A 20,640-nucleotide genomic window follows, 5' to 3' on the forward strand; every position below is an offset into this window, starting at 1 on the left:
GAAGGCAGCAGCCGCCTTGGGAAGGACACAATTTGCAAGCCAAACAAGTAACCACACATGATGAGGCATTCGATTGTTTGGCCCAACAGAGATGCAGATGACAAAGAGCATACGTGTGGTGACAGATACCTTGACGTAGTGAAGAGAGGGAAGATCCAAAACAGGAGAGAGAAGAGCAGGCAGAAGAGGAGAACTGGAACTTGTCCTTCAGTCGACCTTGTGATTTAGAGTCATGCTGCATTTCATTCATTTAGCTGAATGATCTAACAGCAATATACATTAACAGTGTGTTGTGTTACTGCTAAATGCATGGTGTCATAAAAACAAACTCTGCAAGTTGTATGTGTTAATTAGGATATATTTTCAGCACAAATGAGCAAAAACTAGCATAGCTTTTGGAAGATCATGGGACTTCCTGCTCACATTTTCTGAGTTACAAAACAGTTCAATAAACAGTATTGTGTACATCTGTGCATTGCTACTAATTCATACAGGTGTTTGTGAGCGCTGTCCTGGGGATACTTACCCTTTAGTTTCCTCTCGTCATGGTTTGCCCTCCTGGACACACACAGCATATTCCAGCAGTGAATGGTGTGAGTTTGATGGGGTCAAGACATAATAGGCGATCATGGAAATGTTGTCTTTACCACCATTGCTGAGCCGTCTTCTCCTCTTCAAACAAACGGACAAAGGATTAAGACAGGTGAAAAAGATGTTTATCTGGCCGGAATTAGGAGTACTTTTGTTATTGTGGTTTAAATCATTGTTGAATTGGGAATTATTCAATCTCATTACATAGTTTTTTTAATAATAGATTGTGTCAGTACTCGTTGTAAAACACATTCTTCTGTTTTGGTTCTGACAGGTAACCTCAGTGAACTACAGTAGACTTTGGAAAAATATACAACACAAAATAACTGTTCTGACGACAATTAGAAAGAAAAAATGGCAAATTATTACAGCATGCTTGGTTGTTATAATCTCCTAAATTATTGTTTTAAAATGATTGTGTCAATTCATAGATTCACATCACTTTATTTGTTTTATACTATGTTATGCATTTTTCAGTGACTCAATAATGTGACTTTAGGGGCGTCATGTAGAACTTTGGGATCATGGGAGATGTTGTCTACTACCTCTGCTAAGCTCTCCAAATGTCTAATATCTCCCACCCTGACCATGACATCTCATATGTGACATTACAGTTATGGCTAGCCTTCTCTTATTTTCTCTCCACCTTCACAGCTGCTTTTTTCACCTTGGGTAAATGAGAGCAGAGGATCCTGGGAGAGGGGGGGTGGGTCAGCAGGAGGAGGAGTAGGCCAGGCAGGAGAGCTGACTCACCCCGGTGTGGGGGCTCTGGTGGCGCAGAGGGGCACTGAATCATCAGGAGTGTTATTGAGTATTTCCTCCATTTGATGTCATTATCGCCCCAGTGATCATCAGCACTGTGCAGGAGGTGGGGGAGGGGGGGTGCAGCCAAGTCAGAGCAGGAGCTGGAGGGCCTGTGAGGTAAAACTGTGAAAACTGAAAGCTTGGAGAGAAATCACAGAATCGGACTATAGTGGAGGGGATGTACTTCTGAAAGGTGAAAGGCTGGAAGCAGCGTGGAAAAGAACTATTGACGTTGGAGCTGGATCTTGGAGTACAGTTTCTGCTGGGAGTGTGTGGGCTCTGATCAATGCTGCCTGAGGGATCAATACATTATTTGTCAGCGCACAGAAACTGTCTATCGAGCCTCCACACAGAAAAGATGACATCACAAGTTGTATTCAAGTCATTTCTATTTTTATTAGAAACGGAACACATTTTCAACCCAAGCAGTACGTGGTGTTGTTTTTACCTTCGATGTGCCATGCATACAAAATCAGAATCAAAGTGTCCGTCTGTTAGTGCCCGATAAAGTTGTTTTTTGTAAGGGGTTGATATCAAAGTCTTTATATACTGTGCAATTAATATTCACAGATATGTACATTCAAATTAGTCAGCCTCAAACATCAAGCATCCTCGCGGAAAAAAAAGAAACCGACAAAGTAAAAAGTTACACAAAACTTCAAATCAAACAATATATCTCTCTTTTAAAATAGATTAATAACTATTCGGCTAACATGAGTTAAATTATGATTGCTTCATTTTTAACTGTAGGCACGTAGTAGATAGGTGAGGCGTCGTAAAAGCCAAACAGAGTATCTCTTCCTCCCTCCTCACTGCAGCTGATGTTTGTGTAAACAAAACCACCAAGCTATTCTACGGTCCTCGAAGGGACCATTTCAAAAATAAAAAAACTAACTTTAAAGGTTTCCTCTGATATGTGACAAACAGAAGGAACTCTACGTGGAGTTCTTTCGAGATGTTTCATGGCTCACAATGATTGGTTTCTTTGGTATAAACCACCATGGCTTCCCGACAACTAAAATAATTTCTTCATTTGAAATGAGTACAGTAATGATTGGAACTCCTCCCCCATCAACTTTCTTTCAAACTTAAGTTTAGATTCTTCAACATACAAAACTTGATGCCTTGTTTAACATGAAAGTACATGAGTGGAGTGAAGTGGCTACAGGTGGACATTAATAAAAGGTGGTGTTAGTGTAATGTGATTGAAAGTCACATTAAACATTTAGGGGTCAGAGCCGTGTAATTACAAAAGATGAGGTAATTCAGTATTCATCAACTCTCAGTTTACAAAATATGAGATGAGTTGCTTGTGAATAAGTGGGATAATGTGTATATTTTACAGTTTTGTCATTTCTTAACAACAGTCAATTCATTTTTTTTGAAGTGATGTGAGGGGTCAACCTGTGTATCAGTGGGAGTCAGCTGTACATACTTCTGAACGACACCGGTGTTCTTCACGATACGCAAGCTATGGGGGCATGATGGTGTAACACTACATTGGGATATTATTCCTTTAACTGATGTGAAAACCTTGTTATATACTAGAGAAAAGAATAAAGGCTTTGAAGAGATTGCAGGTTTCTTAATTACTTTTTTTTTTTTCATTTTCGGGAACATCATTTGACATCAGAATGTTTTTTTATTCACTCGAGTGAAAATACAGCAACCTATTGATAGAATTACATGAAGGAATGCATTGCAATATTATATTATCACAGTTTTCCCCCAGCTGTAATGTAAATTCTCATCCTATGCAAAGATTATGGCTATTTGAATAACGTCCTAACCCTTGCCGCCCCGATCTCAACACACATCACACTTGCTATCATGACAGAAAGTTGCAGATCAGACCTAATTTTCCAATATATGTGATAATATTTTGGTACGAAAGAAGGGAAGAAGAAGGAGAGAAGGTGGGTAGAGAGGAAGGATAGATAAAAGGAAAGAATAAAGGATGGAGAGGAAGGAGCTAGTAGGTCAGCACTTTCTCCCCATGGTGACTAATGACACTCCACTGTCCTGGACAGTATTTTTAGGATGCTCTTCATGTCCACTGAGACATGAGAGTCGCCATGGTGACCTGTTTTCACCATGATCAACTATGAAACCCAGCTGTTTAAGGAGGAACCAAGGCAGGAGAAAAACTAATACGTTTCCCTTTGAAGGTCTCGAATTTGGCACACTTCGTGTCCTTTAGCACGGCTTCTTCAAGTTTAAGCAAAAAATAAAAAAATAAAATAAAGAAGACCCCGTAATAGTTCATGTTTCAGTGAATGCACATGCTGATACTGGATTCACCTAAGGCAGAAAGGATTGTGAGTAAATGTGGAAAGTGCTCTTTGAGAACCCCCCCACAGCTGCTGTCCAGAGTGCTGCAGAGAGTTACTGGAGTGGAGGGTCGTCCTTTACAAGGAAAGCACTGGATGCTCAGGGGGGGGCCTCCCTTACCCCTCCGCCAATGTTCAAAGTGAACCTGCTGACTCAGGATGTGTCCCCTTCAGGTTGTTCTCCTCCATCCTCTCGGTGGACCTCTCAGGGCGACATGTTGAGCAGCTTGGTAGATTTGTTGGGGTAACTGATAGCCAGGCTGATGGCCGCAATGTTCTTCAGAGCCTACATGATGAAAAAGAGGGTGTGAATGGTAACAGAGGAATCAGAGTGAGGGGATAAAATCAAGCAGTAGGAACTAAAGGACACCAATCTGCTTCCAAAAGACTGGAATAGATAGACAGTTCATGTTTCTGTCCAACAACACGAATGCAAACAGCATTTTGTCTTAGCAGCATGATGGTGATAGGCAGGGAGGTTGAAGCAGTTTTATTAGAGTATGTTGGTGCCTGCTGTGGCAGGAAATTAGGTTAATGAGAGCAAACCAAAAAGTAGAGTTGTGGGATTGAGAAAACAATGAGCAGAAAGATACTAAACAGGTCAGAGGAGCTGAGGGGGACTGTAGTCTGGTGACAAGTCTCTTTTCTAACTTCACAAAACACAGCCATTTGATTCAAAGTTTAGCTTTCACTTGGTTAGCTGGACGGCTCTGTTGTGATTGGTCAACAGGTTACAGATGTGTTGGAAATGGTCCACCCATTAGCCAATCACGTATTATGTGTTGGAGCGCTAGCCAACAGAAGCACGTGTGTCAAATGGAGGCATTTCAGGCAGGGGGGGAGTGTTAGGGAGAGAGACTGTTGGATTTCAGTCTTTGTAGACCGTTTACATGCACACAAACCTATATAACACACATATTTTCTTATTCACTAAGTTCTTGCAGAAGATACCAAATGTGTTTATTTTAAGGTCTGAGAGAAAATGATAGTGCTCCCCTCTGCAATTTCACTCTTTTCATTTTTAAATGTATTTTCTTACTAAATACTGTTCCCTAGGTAATGCCCAGCCTACCCTGTTATCAGTTTTTCAGTGAAAAGGAAATAGAAGCCATGGACTAGTGAAATGAACATGGTCCATGATCCCCTATTCATCTTGGTTATCGTAAAACTACTTGAAAAGAGAACTTAAAGAAAGTGCAGTCCGCAGTGGGTGAACCTGTTATGATGTGGATGGCATTCATCCAACCCCTCCATATCGAACTTCAGCAAATGTACTTCTGGACTTGTTATCATACTAGTTATGCCTACTGCCAAGGCATTTACTGTAGGATTTTGTCTTCAACCTGAAAGGTATTAGGTAACGGCTCAACAGAACCACCCACAATGTTTTTTCAGCACCCCGCATCCTCTTCTCCTCTTTACTGCCTTCAGGCTCCTCTGCTGTATCGCAGGGTCCCCAGCACAGAGCCACACATTCTAATGCACTGCCATTACAAAACACATTAGTGCTGAGTGCCCACACATATTCAAAACAAGGGGAAGGGAGGTGCGGAGGGATCTGCCGGGTGTCAACAGCTTGGTGATTCACTAGAAAAAGAGACTCCAGCCACGAGCTAACTCACAGCCACGGAAGACTGTTCGACCAACGGGACTGTGTGTTTTGGACTGACATTTGCCTCTTTTTTTTTTACAATACTTTAGGGAGAGTGGGCAACTTCTTCGAGGTACTATCATCCAAGTCAGGCAGCAATTTAGTCTTAGTTGAAAAAAAGAAAGACTTTAAGACTTACCATTGCAGTATGATTGAGGAGCTGCTCGTCAGTGGTCATGGCCAACAAGTACTCCTGGAGGATGCCCTGCGCCTGAAAATGAAACAGCATGTTTTTTTAAAATGTAGTTCACTGAAGAAACACACAGGCCAGATAATGTCATGAATTAAAAGAACTTCCTGAGACAGACTGCTTTAAGAGGTTACATAAGGGATGAATTAGGTTATAAATGAGGCCTGGTTCCCTGACCACTTGTCATCTCTATCTCAGCATCAATTTTAACTGTGGAATGTTGAAACTGTAAATCAAAATTATAAACAAACTGAAGAGAGGTTCCACTAAAGCCCTGCGGGGAGAGACATACCTCTGGTTACATAAGCATACGAAGTTGATAAGACTACGTGGCGGCTAAATGGGCTGAGACTGGCCAAATGGAGCTTTTACAGAGCTGGAGACAAAGTCCAGAACCCTGATCAAACCATCCATCTCTCAGCACCCGACTGTTTATGCCGAGGGGAACATCCTAGGACCATTTGTACAGTCAGGAGTGCGTGACATAAAGTTTTGATCCTAAATATAACATTCACTTCCTGGGGTAGAAAGGGTTCAATGAATCTCAGCGGACCTGGCTGTGAACTGTGTGTGCGTATACAGAACGAGTAGCGATGCTGGAATGTGAACAGCGCCGGCCAGTTGAACTTTAAAAATAATCCAGTTCCAGGCTTAGACCTAATATGGACATACAGGATCCAGTGCATTCATTAGCTTCCCGTGACTCTACAATAGTCTCATTACGGAGCCTATGAACTGGACTTCATGCTGTCACTACGGTTAAGCACGTAGAGGGCCACCACTCGGAGTAAACGCTAATCCTTGGATGACGACAGATGGAACGCTGTGTCGTAGGTAGAGCACAGAATGGATGGATGGATTTTTAATGGAGACTTTTCCCCATCTAAACTTAACACAAAAAGTAAGAAAATGTGTTTTTGGTAGATTATTTCTTTGTTGTATCAGTGCTTCTTGACATAAATCTTATACCGTTGGAAAGCTTGTTTATTTACCTTTCAAATGGTGCCACATTTGTGAGGAACAAAATTTGACAAATCTCCTCTGCCAAACAGCAGCCAATCTCTGGTCTCGTTCAGCCGCCAGGAGGCCTGCCATAACTGCCCTTCACTGTCAGGCCCGTTTGCACTGGAACCTCAACAAGTGGAGGAACATTATGTTCAGCAATGAGTCCAGATTCTGCCTATGGCACTTGGATCGTAGGTTAACAGTGTGGAGGAGACACGGAGAAGGCTTTGCTGATCGCCGCACCATCACACTGCTGTTGGTGGAGGCAGTGTGATGGTGCGGGGCAGCATCTCCCTCACTGAAAAAACCAGGCTTCTCCTCATTGGAGGCAATCAGAGAGATATCGAGATGAAATTCTACAACGAATGGCAATCCTATATCTCAACAGTCTGGGACCAAACTCCATCCTCTAAGATGACAACGCTCGCCCCCACAGAACGAGCGTTATCCGAGACTTCCTCCAGAATTTGGGAGTGGAGAGGAGGGAAGGGCCTGCAGCCCTGACCTCGACCCCATTGAACACTTGTGGGATCAGCTTGGGCGCGCTGTCCGTGCCAGAGTGACCAACACAACCATGTTGGCTGACTTGGGACAAATGCTGGTTGAAGAATGGGATGCCATCCCACAGCAGTGGGTGACCAGGCTGGTTACCAGCATGAGGAGGAGAGGCTGTTGTGGCTGTGTTTGGTTAGTCCACACGCTACTCAGGCTGCTTGTTAAAAGGAATATATTGTAAATAAATTAATTGATGACAATATGTCTTGTTTCATCAGTCTTCAATCATCCAATCCACCAAACCAAAGGGGAAAAAAAAGTTGCTGGAGATTTGTTACATTTTTCATGGGCACAACCCATATCCTCAGCTCTGCTGCTCATCCCACACATGCATGTTCCTCACAAATGTGGCACCATTTGAAAGGGAAATAAACAGGCTTTCCAACAGTATAAGATGTATTGCCAAGAAGCATTGTTACAATAAAGAAATAATCTACCAAACACATATTCCTTACTTTTTGTGTGGAGTCAAGTCCTTGTTATAGAATTCTCTGTGAACAAATGCAGACGCTGAAAAGTCCTGACCAGTGGATCCAGTTTGTCGACCGTGTAACCAAGTTCAATATCCCATTCACTGGCTTTTGCTTTATCTAACAGTCATTTGCTTTGTTATTTCCTGTAAGGCGATCAAAGACAAAGTTGCTCGTTCATGAGGGTGACATTAAACAATCATGTTGCACAGATTTTTATAATGCATTTTTATCAATATTCTGTTTAGACCTGGTGACCTGCACAGTCGCAGATAAAAGTAGGCCTCCCGTATGTAAGTATTATACTATTTGTAGATTTACATTCCATTGGTGGAAGGGTTCGGGTAAGGGGTGATTCCTGAGTTGTCTGATCTGAAAATTAATATGAACTCCACAGCGTGTTTAAACTCGAAAAATGTATTGAAAAAGATAAGCACAATCATTTCTTAAATTCAACACGTTTTATTTGACAAAATATTCATATTTCTTGGCGATGAGCCTTTAAAAAACATTTTCACTGTAGCCAAATAATGGTTTGCACATTAGCGTTAAACAACCAGATATGTATTTATGTTTAATGACTAATAAGTTAGTAAGATTATTATTAGGGTGACTTTATTTTGGAGATTTTCTTTTTTTCAGGTTGCGGTTACAAAATATGTCAAGCTTTATTAAAAAAACCTCAATAGAAGCTTTGAATATATCTCATATATTCTATTACTTTAAACCACATCCTGAAACCACACCACTCTCTGCGACAAGAGGTAGCAGGTGTGTGTTTCTTTAGACTAACATGATGTATTTCACTATTTTATCAGGAGAAAGCTGGTAAAACTTAAGATTGGAAAAAGTAAATGGGTCAATGCATTTATTTTGAAACAACAGCTGTGGAAGACACTCTTTACCACAAGCAATTCTATTCAGGGCTGCACAATGAATGGAAATGTTATCAAAATTGCAATATGGACCAGTGCAATATTTGGTAGAGGCAAAATATAAGTATGATGGTGCTGCAGAATACTTTTGGCGTACAAACTGTACATCACAAACTTAATAAAACAATCTAAGTTTTGTGCAGATCCTCATAATGAAACCACTTATTTGAAATATTTTTCAATTAGAATGTTGCAAAAAATAATAATTTAATCTAAACTAGTTACTTTTTTTCCCAAATTGTGCCGTTGTTATTGTGTCCAGGTGTCTCCATGTGGTAGGGGGGGGAATAACTGCTGCAGCACGCACATCTATGCTGCTTTAATAGAGGACATGTCAAGCTCTGCTGGAGGGAGACTCACACCAACATGTGTCATTGCTAACACAACACTGACCATGAAGGGCACCCCAGGCAAAACTGATGAGTGCTGCTACTGCCCCCTGGTGTCTGTCCTAACAAACGCCTCCTCACATGCAACAACATTTATCTGTTGCAGATGGGAGCCAGCATCCTGGAGGACAAGTCAACTGATGTAATGTCACTGTCAGATGAGCCTCCCAGGGAGTCTGAACAGAGCAGAATTGAACAGGATAAGGTAGTGCTGTTCTGGGACGCTGCTTCGATTGCATCTACAGATGGGAAAATCCTGTCTGACGGCGGGCTCATAATGCTCGAGAAATCTTTCAATCAATAATTCAAGAGAATTGAGAACGAGAGTGAGAGAGCCAGTACGCATCACAAAATAGATTGCATCTCTCAGTCTGCAGGGAGCTGCTGTGGCACTGTGCCGTCTGGCAGATGGCAGGGCTGGGCTTTGGCCCCGAGCCCAGAGCAGAACAGGTGGGTGGAGGAAAAAACATGCTCGGATATAGACACAGAGGGTGGAAGAAAGGCAGCGGTAGAGAATAAAATGTTTTTCCTCTGATCATTTAATTTAAATTGCCTCAATCTATTACCAAACGGAAATAAAAACACTGAAGGTTCTTCTTAACCTGACTAAAATAGTAGTTTCTTCACATTAACCTTGTTTAGTTTACTCTCCATCACAAAGTCAATAATGCTGTCTTCCCAGCAAAAATGCCAACACACCTAAACAAATAACTAACATGTTGTCTAGCCACACCCCCAGCTTTAAAGCAATACCAAGGGGTTAAATTGGGATGAAACATGGTGCTGCCATAAATGTTTAATTCAATGTTAAAATGGAATACAAATATGTACACCTATGAATAATCGTGATAAATAATCCTGTTCTAAATATTCATCAAAATAATATTGGATATCAATGTGTTATCTGAGAGTACTCATGTAGTCACTTTTCACTTTTCTTTAGCGAAGATTTGGTAGAAAATGGCACTTTGAAAAGTTATAGAAAGGGTTGACTATGTGAAAAGGTGTGTATATCAATGCTGAAGAGTTCTGTTTTCTGCTGCCTTCTATTAAAAAAATACATTTAATATTATATACATAAATATTCTTATCTTACTTTACAGTGTATCTTCTATTCTTGTATGTATTGGCCTTGCCTTGTAGTGTGATATTGTAGGACGTAACATTTTTACAGTTCGACAAACTATTAAAAAGACTGTTCTATACTTATTACTACTACTACTATTACTTATTATTTTATCTGCATCAGTATCTGCATACAAAAATGTAAATATATTTAACAATCCGGACACAAACATGTATAATTCCTTAAGTCCTTTATTGTTTTAACAGTTATTTACCTGTACGTAATTTTAATAATTTTAATTGAATCTTATTTGATTATCCTGTGTGTAACCGTACTGTCCTGTTTTTCATTCTCACTCTGTTGCTGCTTTAACTCCTGAATTTCCCAACGGGGATTAATTAAGGTACATCTTATCTTATCTTATTACAGTCCTCCAGAGTACAGTACAAAACAAATCCTGATTTAACCCCTGTGTGTGTGTCACTCACAATGGCTCGGGCCTCTGCGACGAAGAAGAGCTCAGTGAGGGCTCGGTGAAGAGGCAGCAGCACGGTGACGCTGGTGGGATCCTGGCTCAGAGTGTTCTCCATGGACATGAAGAGCTGCCACAGAGGGCGCAGCAGCGTCAGCTCACAGGCTCTGCAGAGCAAACCAAACACACGTTCACAATACCATAAAGAGGGGCTCTCTGAGAAAGGTAAAGCTGTGGCAGGAAAAAACGTTATAGATAAAATAACTGAAATTACATAATTCTGTATCCAGCTGAATGATGGTACCATCAAAAAATGATGTACAGACATTAATAGAGACGTGCTATCTTCTCTATTGCTATTTTATTGCCGCGAATAGTTTGCGATATGGTTTTCATTTTTTTTTTCTTTTGTTAAAATCCAGAACCTCTAATTATGCAAATATTTCTATTTTCCGAACTGTATCCACTGGATTCAAGAAACATTCTACTGAACTGAAAGTCCATTATCAGTATATGTGACATAAAGGCTTCAAGTTCCCACAGTGCGTAAGTAATTTGCATATAGAGTTGCATCGTGAGAAGGGCCCATTTATTTTTGGCCTCACTGTTTGAGCATTGGCATGAAACTTAAAGTCGAAATGGTGAAAACAAGCTTTTCCAGGGAGCAAAATTCAGCTGCAGCTTAAACTAACTCCCGTCTAAATTAGCTCTTGGGAGCCGAGTCGGTACACACATATGCAAATTCCTGCACACATCCTTTATTTAATTTCCATGGCGACTACCAGGACATGAAGAATTAACAAGGCTTTAAGCAAACCCTGTGTTGAGAGGGAAGTATGTGCACTGGGTCCTCTTAGCCGAAAAACATTACCTACTGTAAGAGCAGGTCTTGTGCCCACGTGAGAATCATGGTGTATATTACATTTGGGTTCCAGACATGACAATTTAAGCCTACCGCTTTAAGCAGAAGCATTAGAAGCATAAGAGAGAATTGGACAAAAAGGGATGAATGCATGGATGTTTTTCTTACGTCTGTGACTGACACTGCAGGAGGCGGAGCAACAGGTGAATGGCTTTGAGTCGCTGGTTCCCAGTCTGCCGGCAGGCCACGCCCACCTGCCACTCCCAGATGTCAGAGAGAGGCAGGGCACTGAGCACTTGGTCATCTGCTAACATCTGCTTCAGTATCTCAAAACCTGATTGGACAAGAAGCAAAAGGGCAGAGGGTGATGACCTGATGATGTATTGTGATACTCTTCAGGGTCAACAAATGGAAGCAGGTTTTCAAAAACGTAAAAGGAGTTTGAATCTGTTTTAATATGAAGCACCTGTCTGGAAGCGTCCTCTGTGCCCGCCTGTAACGGTGAACTTGTAGCCCCACTCTGTGTTGCTCATGTCTGACATGAACCTGTAGTACAGGGTATCACCTGAGAGGAAAAACACACAAACAGGATTTAAACACAATAGTCAACATATCTTAAAACCCATAAAGCAAAAAAGGGAACTTTTTTAATAATCCTCACCAGGAATCTCAAAATCAGACCATTTCTGAGGGGAGCCACTGAAGTTGTGGACGTCCTGGAGGAAGTCGCTGCTGCTGGACATGATAAGCTCATCACAGCCTTCCTCTGTGTAGCAGCGGGAGTCAAACTTCACTGACAGGTAGATGGCTCCTGGGATGTGCACCTTGTCCTAAAGAGAGACGAGAAACCGAATTAAAAATAGACATGCCCTGTTTCAAATAAAGACCTGTACTAACAGACCGATTATTTAGTCAGCCTTATGCATGTGACCAGCTCAAAGTTGGAAATGAGGAAATATTCAAACTTTTTATAAACAGTTGTATGGCTGTAATTGATGATACAGCTTCTTGGTATAACTGTTATGCAATAACACTACTATGTGCAATATATAAGTTAAGTTACTCATTTTTATACAATTTCATGTTTGCCACTTGCTCATTACTTTTATATGTTCACTTTTTATAATGCTGCTTCTTGTTTTTGTTACAATGTGCGTGCATTTATTTGTATTTCCTTTGTTAATATGCTTGTCTCTAGATCTCCCTGCTGTGGGATAAATGACAGAATTTTTGATCTTGACTCTAAAATGTAACGAAAAGGAATTTGACCCACCTCAAAGTTGGTGTTGTTGTCGTATGGGTGTTTGGACTCTCTGATCTGCACAGCCATCCCTGGCTCCTCCATGAACTGGCAGGCAGTGAGGGACAGACTGCACAGCATACTCTGGCTGCAACCCTTCAGCACCCTCTGGAGAATCTGTTTATGAATGGATAATCACACTCACATTAATCCACACAACAACTACAATGATTACACACAATCACATGTTAAAAACTCTACATTATTCTCCCTTATTCCCCACCTTCTCCCAGAGCGGCCTCTCCTCCAGCTGCATCAACATGTCCAGGATGTAGGCCATGTGCGAGGCGCCGTTCAGCTCCAGGGCCTCCTCGCTCAGCGCTGCGTCGTCGGGCCAGTCGGCCAGCAGCGAGGCAAGCACGTGGCGGGCGTACAGCGTGGCGATGGCCTGGTTGACCTTCACCAGGTATTGACGAACTGCTCGAGTGCTGCGAACATCCAGCTCCTTGTGCAGGAGAGCTGAACTCTTGGTGCGCCGCTGTTTGGCGTAGCTGAGCTGCAGGTCGGTCTCAGAATTCGTGATGAGCTTCTGGGCCACTACGTTGATCTCCTCTGTGGCCTTTTCACAGTGGCTGGGTTTGGACTGTGGGTGGGAAGTCAATGATGGGGATAGATTAGAACATTGACTTGAAAATAACATAAAAACACAATTTTTCAGAGTTTCTTTTCTCTTCTTGTTCAAGGTGGTAAGGCTTAAGTTTGGAGTTCTGATTATTTTTAAGTGGGGTTGTATGAGTTCTTATCCATAGTCAGTATATGTCGGCAAGCCCCAGGCTAACGAATCAAACAGGAGTGTGATGGAAACTTCTGGAGCAATGGAGTCGAAACTCAGAGAGCTGGAACTTGATGGCAAACACTGAAAGTTTATTACGGAGTTACCGCCGGAGAATTGACAAGACATTTGCTGCAGCCACGAGTTGACACAGCGGTTGCCCGAACAATTCTGAAGATCTCTACTGCAGTCCGAGGTTTTAACTAATTCAGATTATAATAAACATTCCTCATCAGTGAGACTAAACAAATATGGATACTATATCTAACTAAAGCTGTCATCCATGGAAAAGAATGTACGCCAGGGAACCTAAGTTCCAGATAAGAAGGGCTTCTAGATGTCCCTAAACAATAAACTCATGTCAGCTTGTGCCCGGTCAGAAACTGGCAACAACAAAGCGCCCAAACTGCCCCTCCTTAAGTGAGATAACAGCAACCCCAATGCCGAAGACCTATGCCATGGGAAAGCAGACAGAGGAAGGAGAAAATGATGAACGGTGTCAAAGCTTACTTACCTAAGCTAAATATTCCCTAACAAGGAGTACCATCAGAACCAAAGCTCTAGTCAGTGGGCAGCAGCTAAATAATTATAGCCCCGTAAACAAAGTGTCGCCAAGAAACATGATATACCAGTTAAATGTATGCTATGATTAGAATATCTTCACAGCCTTACCTGGCCACCTTTCTGATGCAGAACTCATCAGTTATCTATGCTCTCTCTATCCATCAGACTCCATTTACAAAAACAGTACATTTACCTTGAGAGAAATTAAGAGTTGTTGATCTACTGCTGGCTTGATTAGTTTGTGTGTTATTTGGAGATTTACAACAAACCCTTTGAAACAGCAAAGTCTTGGTAAACCAGCAACACCCACGTTCTGAGTGGTCAAACTGCTGTTTTTGGTAATGGAGTGGGTTTGCTTTGAAGAGCGCATAGATACTTCAGTTCCGCATAATGTGTTACTGCAAGGTAAAGCTATGAAACTATTCAAACATTTGGAGTACACTTAAACTGATATATATATTTTTTTAAGTGGCTAAAATTTGCTGCTTCCCCCATCCCCTTTAGTTGCTCAGCTTTCGCGCAACTACTCCAGTCTGCCTGTCCAAACTGGGAGAGTAATACCTGGTGTTGACTGTAGGTATTACACTGACAGCAGATAAGCTAAACGCCCATGTGTAATGTTGTGAGCAAGTCACAAAATAAGGTGTTTGAGGGCACGTAAATAACTCACCACGCATGACACGACAATCATGTCAGTGTCCACAGCCTTGGTGTTCCTCTCCTCCGAGCGAGGCCGCCTGCCCGGCTGCCACTTCTGAGCCAGCGTCCGGATAGTTTCATCTGTTTTTATCTCTTCTCCGTCAAATCTGATAATAACACGAAAGGCACAACATATAAGAGAGAAGTTGTATCAGATTGTAAAGTATGACCTTTAACATGGTACATCATATTAAAAAAAATAAAGTCAATAAAAAAACAATTTGTCGGCTGACCTCTTCTGCACCTCCAGGAAAAAGGAATCGGTTCTCTTCATCTGCAGCTCATACATGGCCCGCAGGATGGGGAGAGGAGCGTTTAAGGCATCGTGTGTGATCTGCATATAAAGAAGAGAATCGCTGTGAGGTCTCTATTGTCATGCTTGCATTGTTTTGAAGCAGTGTTCTTAAACTGTCCATGAATGGCAAATTGGAACTTTAATCACTACAAATAAAACATTTAAATGATAAAGTAGCTCGCTGAAATTAGTAGTAGTTTGCCCCTATGGAAATCTCTTAGTAGTATCCCTCCTGACCTGGAAGCAAATCTTTGTCTCCTCATCGAGGCCCTCTAAGGGGTCGGGCTTGTTGTTGACATCGGTTTCGTCAGCACAGCAGCTGGAGTGTTCGGAGTCGTGCTCTTTGTCTTGCTCTCTTTGGTCTCGCTCTGGGTCCTGGGCCATGGAGTGGATCTCCCTCTTAGAGGAGTAGAGCATGATGGAGAGGATCTCCAGGTCTCGCAGCAACCACAGCTTGGTGAAGCCGGTCCCTTTGCTGCACTTCCTCACCAGCAGCTGCGTCAGGCCTGACTCCTGGATGTCCTCCTGAGCTGGCTCTACTCCATGTTTCTACAAGAAAAGGAAAAACCTATTTAAATGATCCAAGCCAGTTGCTCCTAGCCTACACAGCCACTCAGATGTTGTTCTGGAGACTTTTTACACTGACCTGAGTTTTGAGGAACAGTTAAGAGAGATGTGAAGTCCTGAATCGACAATCTTATGTCATGCTCATTTGAAAAAGGCTCTTTTATGCTTTTAATTCAATCTCATCAAGACTATTTCCACTGTGTCTATACCTGGCTCAGTCAGAAATCAATGATATGTCTCCAGCTTGTTCAAAATGCTGCAGCCAGCACTAAAAGCAGAGACCATATTCTCCATGTTTTGCCTATCTGCAATGACTACCGGCCATATTCAGAATAGATTTTAAGATGTTGCTGTTGTTTAAGCACCAAAGGGCAAGCCAAAGCTAAACTGCTGATCTTTTTACTCTTTATTTGTCCATGGTTCCTTGGGCCAGGCTCAAACTAAAGGCAACATTACTTTCACCTTTAATTTGGAACAAACTGTCGAGGTAATTAAGCATACAATATTAGTTTCCTCTTTTTAAAAAACCTTCTAAATAGGTTCTTTTTGAATAGGTTTCTTATGCAAATCACTTTTTCTTAAAGTTTTGATCAGTTCTTTGTTTGCTGGTGTGTGTAGTTGTACCCAATCTCATATATATCTATATCTAACATCTAAGCATTTACATTTTTGGGGGCTTTTATTGTATGAAGAGCATTTAAAAAAAAAAAAGTTTTAGAAACCCGTTATACGCATACATTTTTGTTTGTTTCTTAAATTCTGAGGTCATGGCAGGTACCTTCAGCGTGTTGTAGAGGCCTTTAAGGGCCAAGGAGAGAACCCAAGATGCCTCCACAGCATCAGGAGAGCCATTGTCCTGGCTAGCCTGCAGCAAGTGACTGATGATTGAGGTGAAATTCCTCAGGTAGCGGCTGAGCAGGGTCTTTGAGCAGCCGTCGCCCTCAGACTGCCCGGGGAGACCGGCTGCAGTGGAGTCCTGAGACTGGATCAGTTGGTAGTCCTTCACTAGAAAGAAAAAAAACATGAGAGCGTAAATGCCATGTTTATTCTTACAGAAAGTACTAAGGGAGCGCTACGACCACACCGACCTGTTTTCCTCTTGCGTGTCTTAACATCCACCACTGCAGCGTGGTTCTTCTCTGTGAAGTGTTTGAGCAAGATCATGTTGTGCTGTTCATTGGCGTTGTCGATGAACACTGTTTGGGTGCCCACACACAGCACCTGGCAGACATACAGAGGAGTTAAATCTGAGCTTAGAGAGTCAGAGAGTACACGGTTCTAATCGCCACAGAGGTAAGTATTATACACACCTCAGGGAAGCCCACCAGCACCAGCAGTGTGAAGAGGTTGGTGCGTTTGAGAGTTTGTGGCAGCAGCTGAATACAGTGGTCTGTGAAGGAAGCGATCACTGGGCTCCACTCAGGACAAGCATTCAGACTGTGCAAGATATCTGCCACTGTGCACGCCCAATCCAGACCAATGCGACTGTAAACAGAGGATGAGAAGAGAGATATCTCAAATGAACTGCAAATATTTCACAGACAAAACATCTAATAACTTTTGGGAAAATAACATTTCAAGTGTGTGATTTTGGTATACCTTCAATTTCTCAGTTCTACATCGGATTTTGTACATTTGTTGAATATTTATGAAAAAGGTGAAAAAAAGTTATGGATTTTTTTCTTTTATTTAGGATAATTTGTCCAACTGTCGCTGTTGTAATACTAATTTCGACCACAAGAGGCCAAAAGCGTCATTACTACATCTTCTAAATAGACTTAAAGCATGTTTTTCTACAAGGTCTCTGGACATGGTCGTGCTGTAACATATCATATTAAATATATGAACCTTGTGTTAAGAGTGCATGGAGAAATAAAGCTCATCGGGAAGAAAACATGAATGACCATATTCCTATTTCCTTAACTTAAAAAAAACAAACTAAAAAGGATTACACTGACAGAACCTTTTTTTCTCACCTGTCCTTAAAAAAGAAGAGAAAATAGTTTGAATTTGGAATAAAAAAATGGATCACAATATATGTTTTTCTCCCACTTGACTCTCAGGGCTTCCGTACTGTTGCCAGGATTAAACAAAGATCAGATTTCTAGCTCTTATTGTCTGCCTTTACATAGTAAAAGCTGTTGATTCAACAATATGTTAAAACTGAAAATACTAGGACCCAACAGCATATAAAATGATTTTCTTTGCTTTATCATGGTATTAAAGATATCTGACATTACTGGAAGGTCCTAACAAGTGCAGACTTGTTGTTAGTCTAATATCTGTAGGTGCGTCATCAATAAATCGATTGAATAAACTAATCCTGTGGGATTAACAGGTTTCCCTTTTTTTACCTGTCCAAACAGACGGCTCCGAGGCTGAAAAGCAGCTGGGTGGTCTTCCAGCCCTGGATGTCTGAACTGGGTGCCTCTGCTTGTGTTAACAAGTCATATTTGTCAGCCAGAGCCTCAGTGACGGCAGTGTCGGACTCCATCGGAGGGATTCGGAGAAGCAGCTGACCCAGCAGCCCCAGGGTGAGGTGGTACGTCTCGTTCAGAGAGCCAGCATTGGAAATGACCGCCCTGAAAAGCTTGGGCAGGATGGAGTTCAGACTGGGCAGAGATAGGGTGCTGCCCTGGGGATAGAAAAAAGACAATATAAATGTTATCTGTAGATAAATGGAAAACACGCTAAAAACTATTCTGACAAACAGTGAACATTCAGAAAACAATCCATACTGGGTGTGAAATAATTACGTTTTATAACCAAAGTTTTGAATACTTTTTGCTTTCTGTACACAATGTTTCCCAAAAAATATGGTTTTTTTTGTTGTGGGACTATTTTCTGGCTAAATCGGTGACCTCCGGGAGTCTCAATCGTTGCCTGGAAACTTCAAGGTGAGGACAAGGCTAAAGAAACACCTGCCCAAGAAGTACTGCAGTTCAGCACACATATGGATCAATAAAATGAAAGATAACGTGTTAATTAGTGAGCTGTAGAGGTGCTGATAGGCAGATGTTGTTACCTAACTTTACTAACGACATGAATACTGATTTGCTGTTATCTGTAGCTTCATATTTAACACACCGATAAGAGAAGAATCAATATTGACACCCAGCTCTCAGCAACAAAGAGAAAAATGTAATTCCTAAAAATGTCGATCTCTTTCTTAAGTGTTTCATAAAACCATAAAAACCTGTCTTTGGTTTCACGTACTGGTAAGGCAGGTGGCAGCATGGCTGATAGTAGTCCCAGAATCCTTTCTCTTGAGCACTCTGAAAACACATGTTCCTGAAGGGGAACTGGGGGCAGCCTCTCAGTCCCCTTGACAACTTCAGATGCTGGAGAATTGACTGTTCCTGGATCTGGCTCCGAAGCTGAGAAAAAAGAAACACAAATAAAACCAACAATTCTGATCCTGGCAGCCAAGTCATAAGCACAAGTGACCACAATCAGAGTCTGGGAGAGGTATTCTCAGTAATTACCTCGCAACACAGGAGAGAGGGGGTCCTCGCTTGACACAGAGGGGGTCTGACTGAGGATGGGGGAGTCCAGGGTGTCTTGGGTAACCAGCTTCCTTTTTCCCCCTCTGCAGTGCCTGGCGGGGATGACATCTCTGAAGGAACAGGGGGAGGAGAGCCCAACTCCTTTGTTTTATTCTCCTTACCTGATAGTTTGGTCTGGGAGTCAGAGCAGAACAACAATTAAGTAGGTAGTAGGTAAAAAATTACTGTTTTACCTAAATAAACTTAAGCTGAATTACATTAATAGGTAGAGGTACATCTGTAGAGCATTTACTGCCATGTTTCGCCATGAGATCCGCCTATAAACACTTCTGCTTTTTTTTCTCCCTCAGTCTTTTTTGATCCACTCCCCTAACAGAGCTTATTCATTGATTCTAATTATACCCTATCACGTCACTTATGTTCCTTACTGTGTCCCTGGGAGATGTCGGGGAGCAGATGGCTGCAGTGCTGCCGGGGAGAGAGGAGGTGTCAGTGGCCGTACTGAGCTCCTGAGATGACTCCGGAGAGACAGGACACAGCTCACTGTCAGAAGCCGATTCATTGGACGACAGCAGGGCGAGCAAGGCTGAGGAACGAAGACCTACGTGGATGGATGGAAAAAAAAGGTTTGCTTTAAAATATAAAATGTTTAATCATGAGTAAACTGGTAATTTATTTTTAAAACAGAGCATTGTACCCACATTCATTCAACATGTGGGAGACTTATCCATCCCAGGGCCAATTTTTGTGTAAAGGAATTGTTCTACAATTTTGATAAATATGCTTAAGTGTTTGTGCTCAGTTAGATGAAGCAATCCTCACAATTCTGCTTGGTAAAGGAGGCCAGGCAAGTCATTTGCCCTGCATCAAGTTTTGCTAAGCTAAAATAAACCTGCTGCTGGCTCCAGCTTGATACTTAGATTAAACACTTGGTATCCAAGTATCAGCAAGAAATAAAAAAGTGTGTATTTCCCAAAATGTGGAACGATTCCTTAAAAAAATAATTTCTGGTATGAACTTACCTTTTCCAGTCTGCCCCTTGAGCAGACAGTCAGTGATGAGCTGGGAGCAGTGCGTCTGCAGAGAGGAAGCCTTGCTCAAGGTGTTGCTATCTAAAGACTCCCCCTCCATCTGCTTCTGACTGCTCAGCTCTGACGTGTACAGGGCCAAAGCAGCAAACAGGAGCCAGGAGTAGTTGTGGATGTAGGGCTGGATCAAGCGGTGGCGGTCACTGATTCGTATTGTCACCATGGGGTAGACTGTAATCCGATGGGTCGGCAGGTGGCTAGAGAATGATAAAAACCATGAAGACCAACAATTTGGAGGTAAACTATTAAATGGGTTTAAGCAGAAAACTTGAAATGCATCACCTGTCTGGATACTTCTTGGCATTGTAACAACCAAAGCACAGGTCAAAGTCCTCACACACGTTGCAGTTGATCCTGCTGCCTACAATGAGCCCCTGGCAGTGGTCACATGCATATTCCATGTTCACCATCTCATGGTCGTCTTCGTGGCCCTCAGGCTTGGCACCGCCTGGTGAAAAATAACACACGTTTAATTTTGCACTAATGCTGACTTAAAATAAGTGACTGTATGAGTGGTGGAGTGTGTGAG

The 20,640-nt window shown here is 42.0% G+C and overlaps 1 protein-coding gene across 1 annotated transcript in view; it reads right to left on the minus strand.

The window, feature by feature from the left end:
- Positions 1–1,766: 1,766 nt before the first annotated feature.
- Positions 1,767–20,640, minus strand: part of zzef1 (zinc finger, ZZ-type with EF hand domain 1) — a 36,358-nt gene continuing 17,484 nt past the window's right edge. The window contains 21 exon segments of the mRNA XM_063895996.1: positions 1,767–4,011; positions 5,516–5,587; positions 10,475–10,625; positions 11,489–11,654; positions 11,787–11,885; positions 11,982–12,150; positions 12,594–12,737; positions 12,844–13,203; positions 14,627–14,762; positions 14,889–14,989; positions 15,188–15,499; positions 16,296–16,522; positions 16,606–16,738; positions 16,828–17,002; positions 17,872–18,152; positions 18,734–18,894; positions 19,003–19,098; positions 19,101–19,197; positions 19,452–19,624; positions 20,046–20,308; positions 20,394–20,559. Of these exon segments, the coding sequence (XP_063752066.1) occupies positions 3,931–4,011; positions 5,516–5,587; positions 10,475–10,625; positions 11,489–11,654; positions 11,787–11,885; positions 11,982–12,150; positions 12,594–12,737; positions 12,844–13,203; positions 14,627–14,762; positions 14,889–14,989; positions 15,188–15,499; positions 16,296–16,522; positions 16,606–16,738; positions 16,828–17,002; positions 17,872–18,152; positions 18,734–18,894; positions 19,003–19,098; positions 19,101–19,197; positions 19,452–19,624; positions 20,046–20,308; positions 20,394–20,559 (3,563 nt within the window). The 3' untranslated portion in view covers positions 1,767–3,930.

This window comes from Eleginops maclovinus, chromosome 11, assembly GCF_036324505.1.
Source record: "Eleginops maclovinus isolate JMC-PN-2008 ecotype Puerto Natales chromosome 11, JC_Emac_rtc_rv5, whole genome shotgun sequence".
In the NCBI taxonomy this organism is placed as follows: Eukaryota; Metazoa; Chordata; class Actinopteri; order Perciformes; family Eleginopidae; genus Eleginops; species Eleginops maclovinus.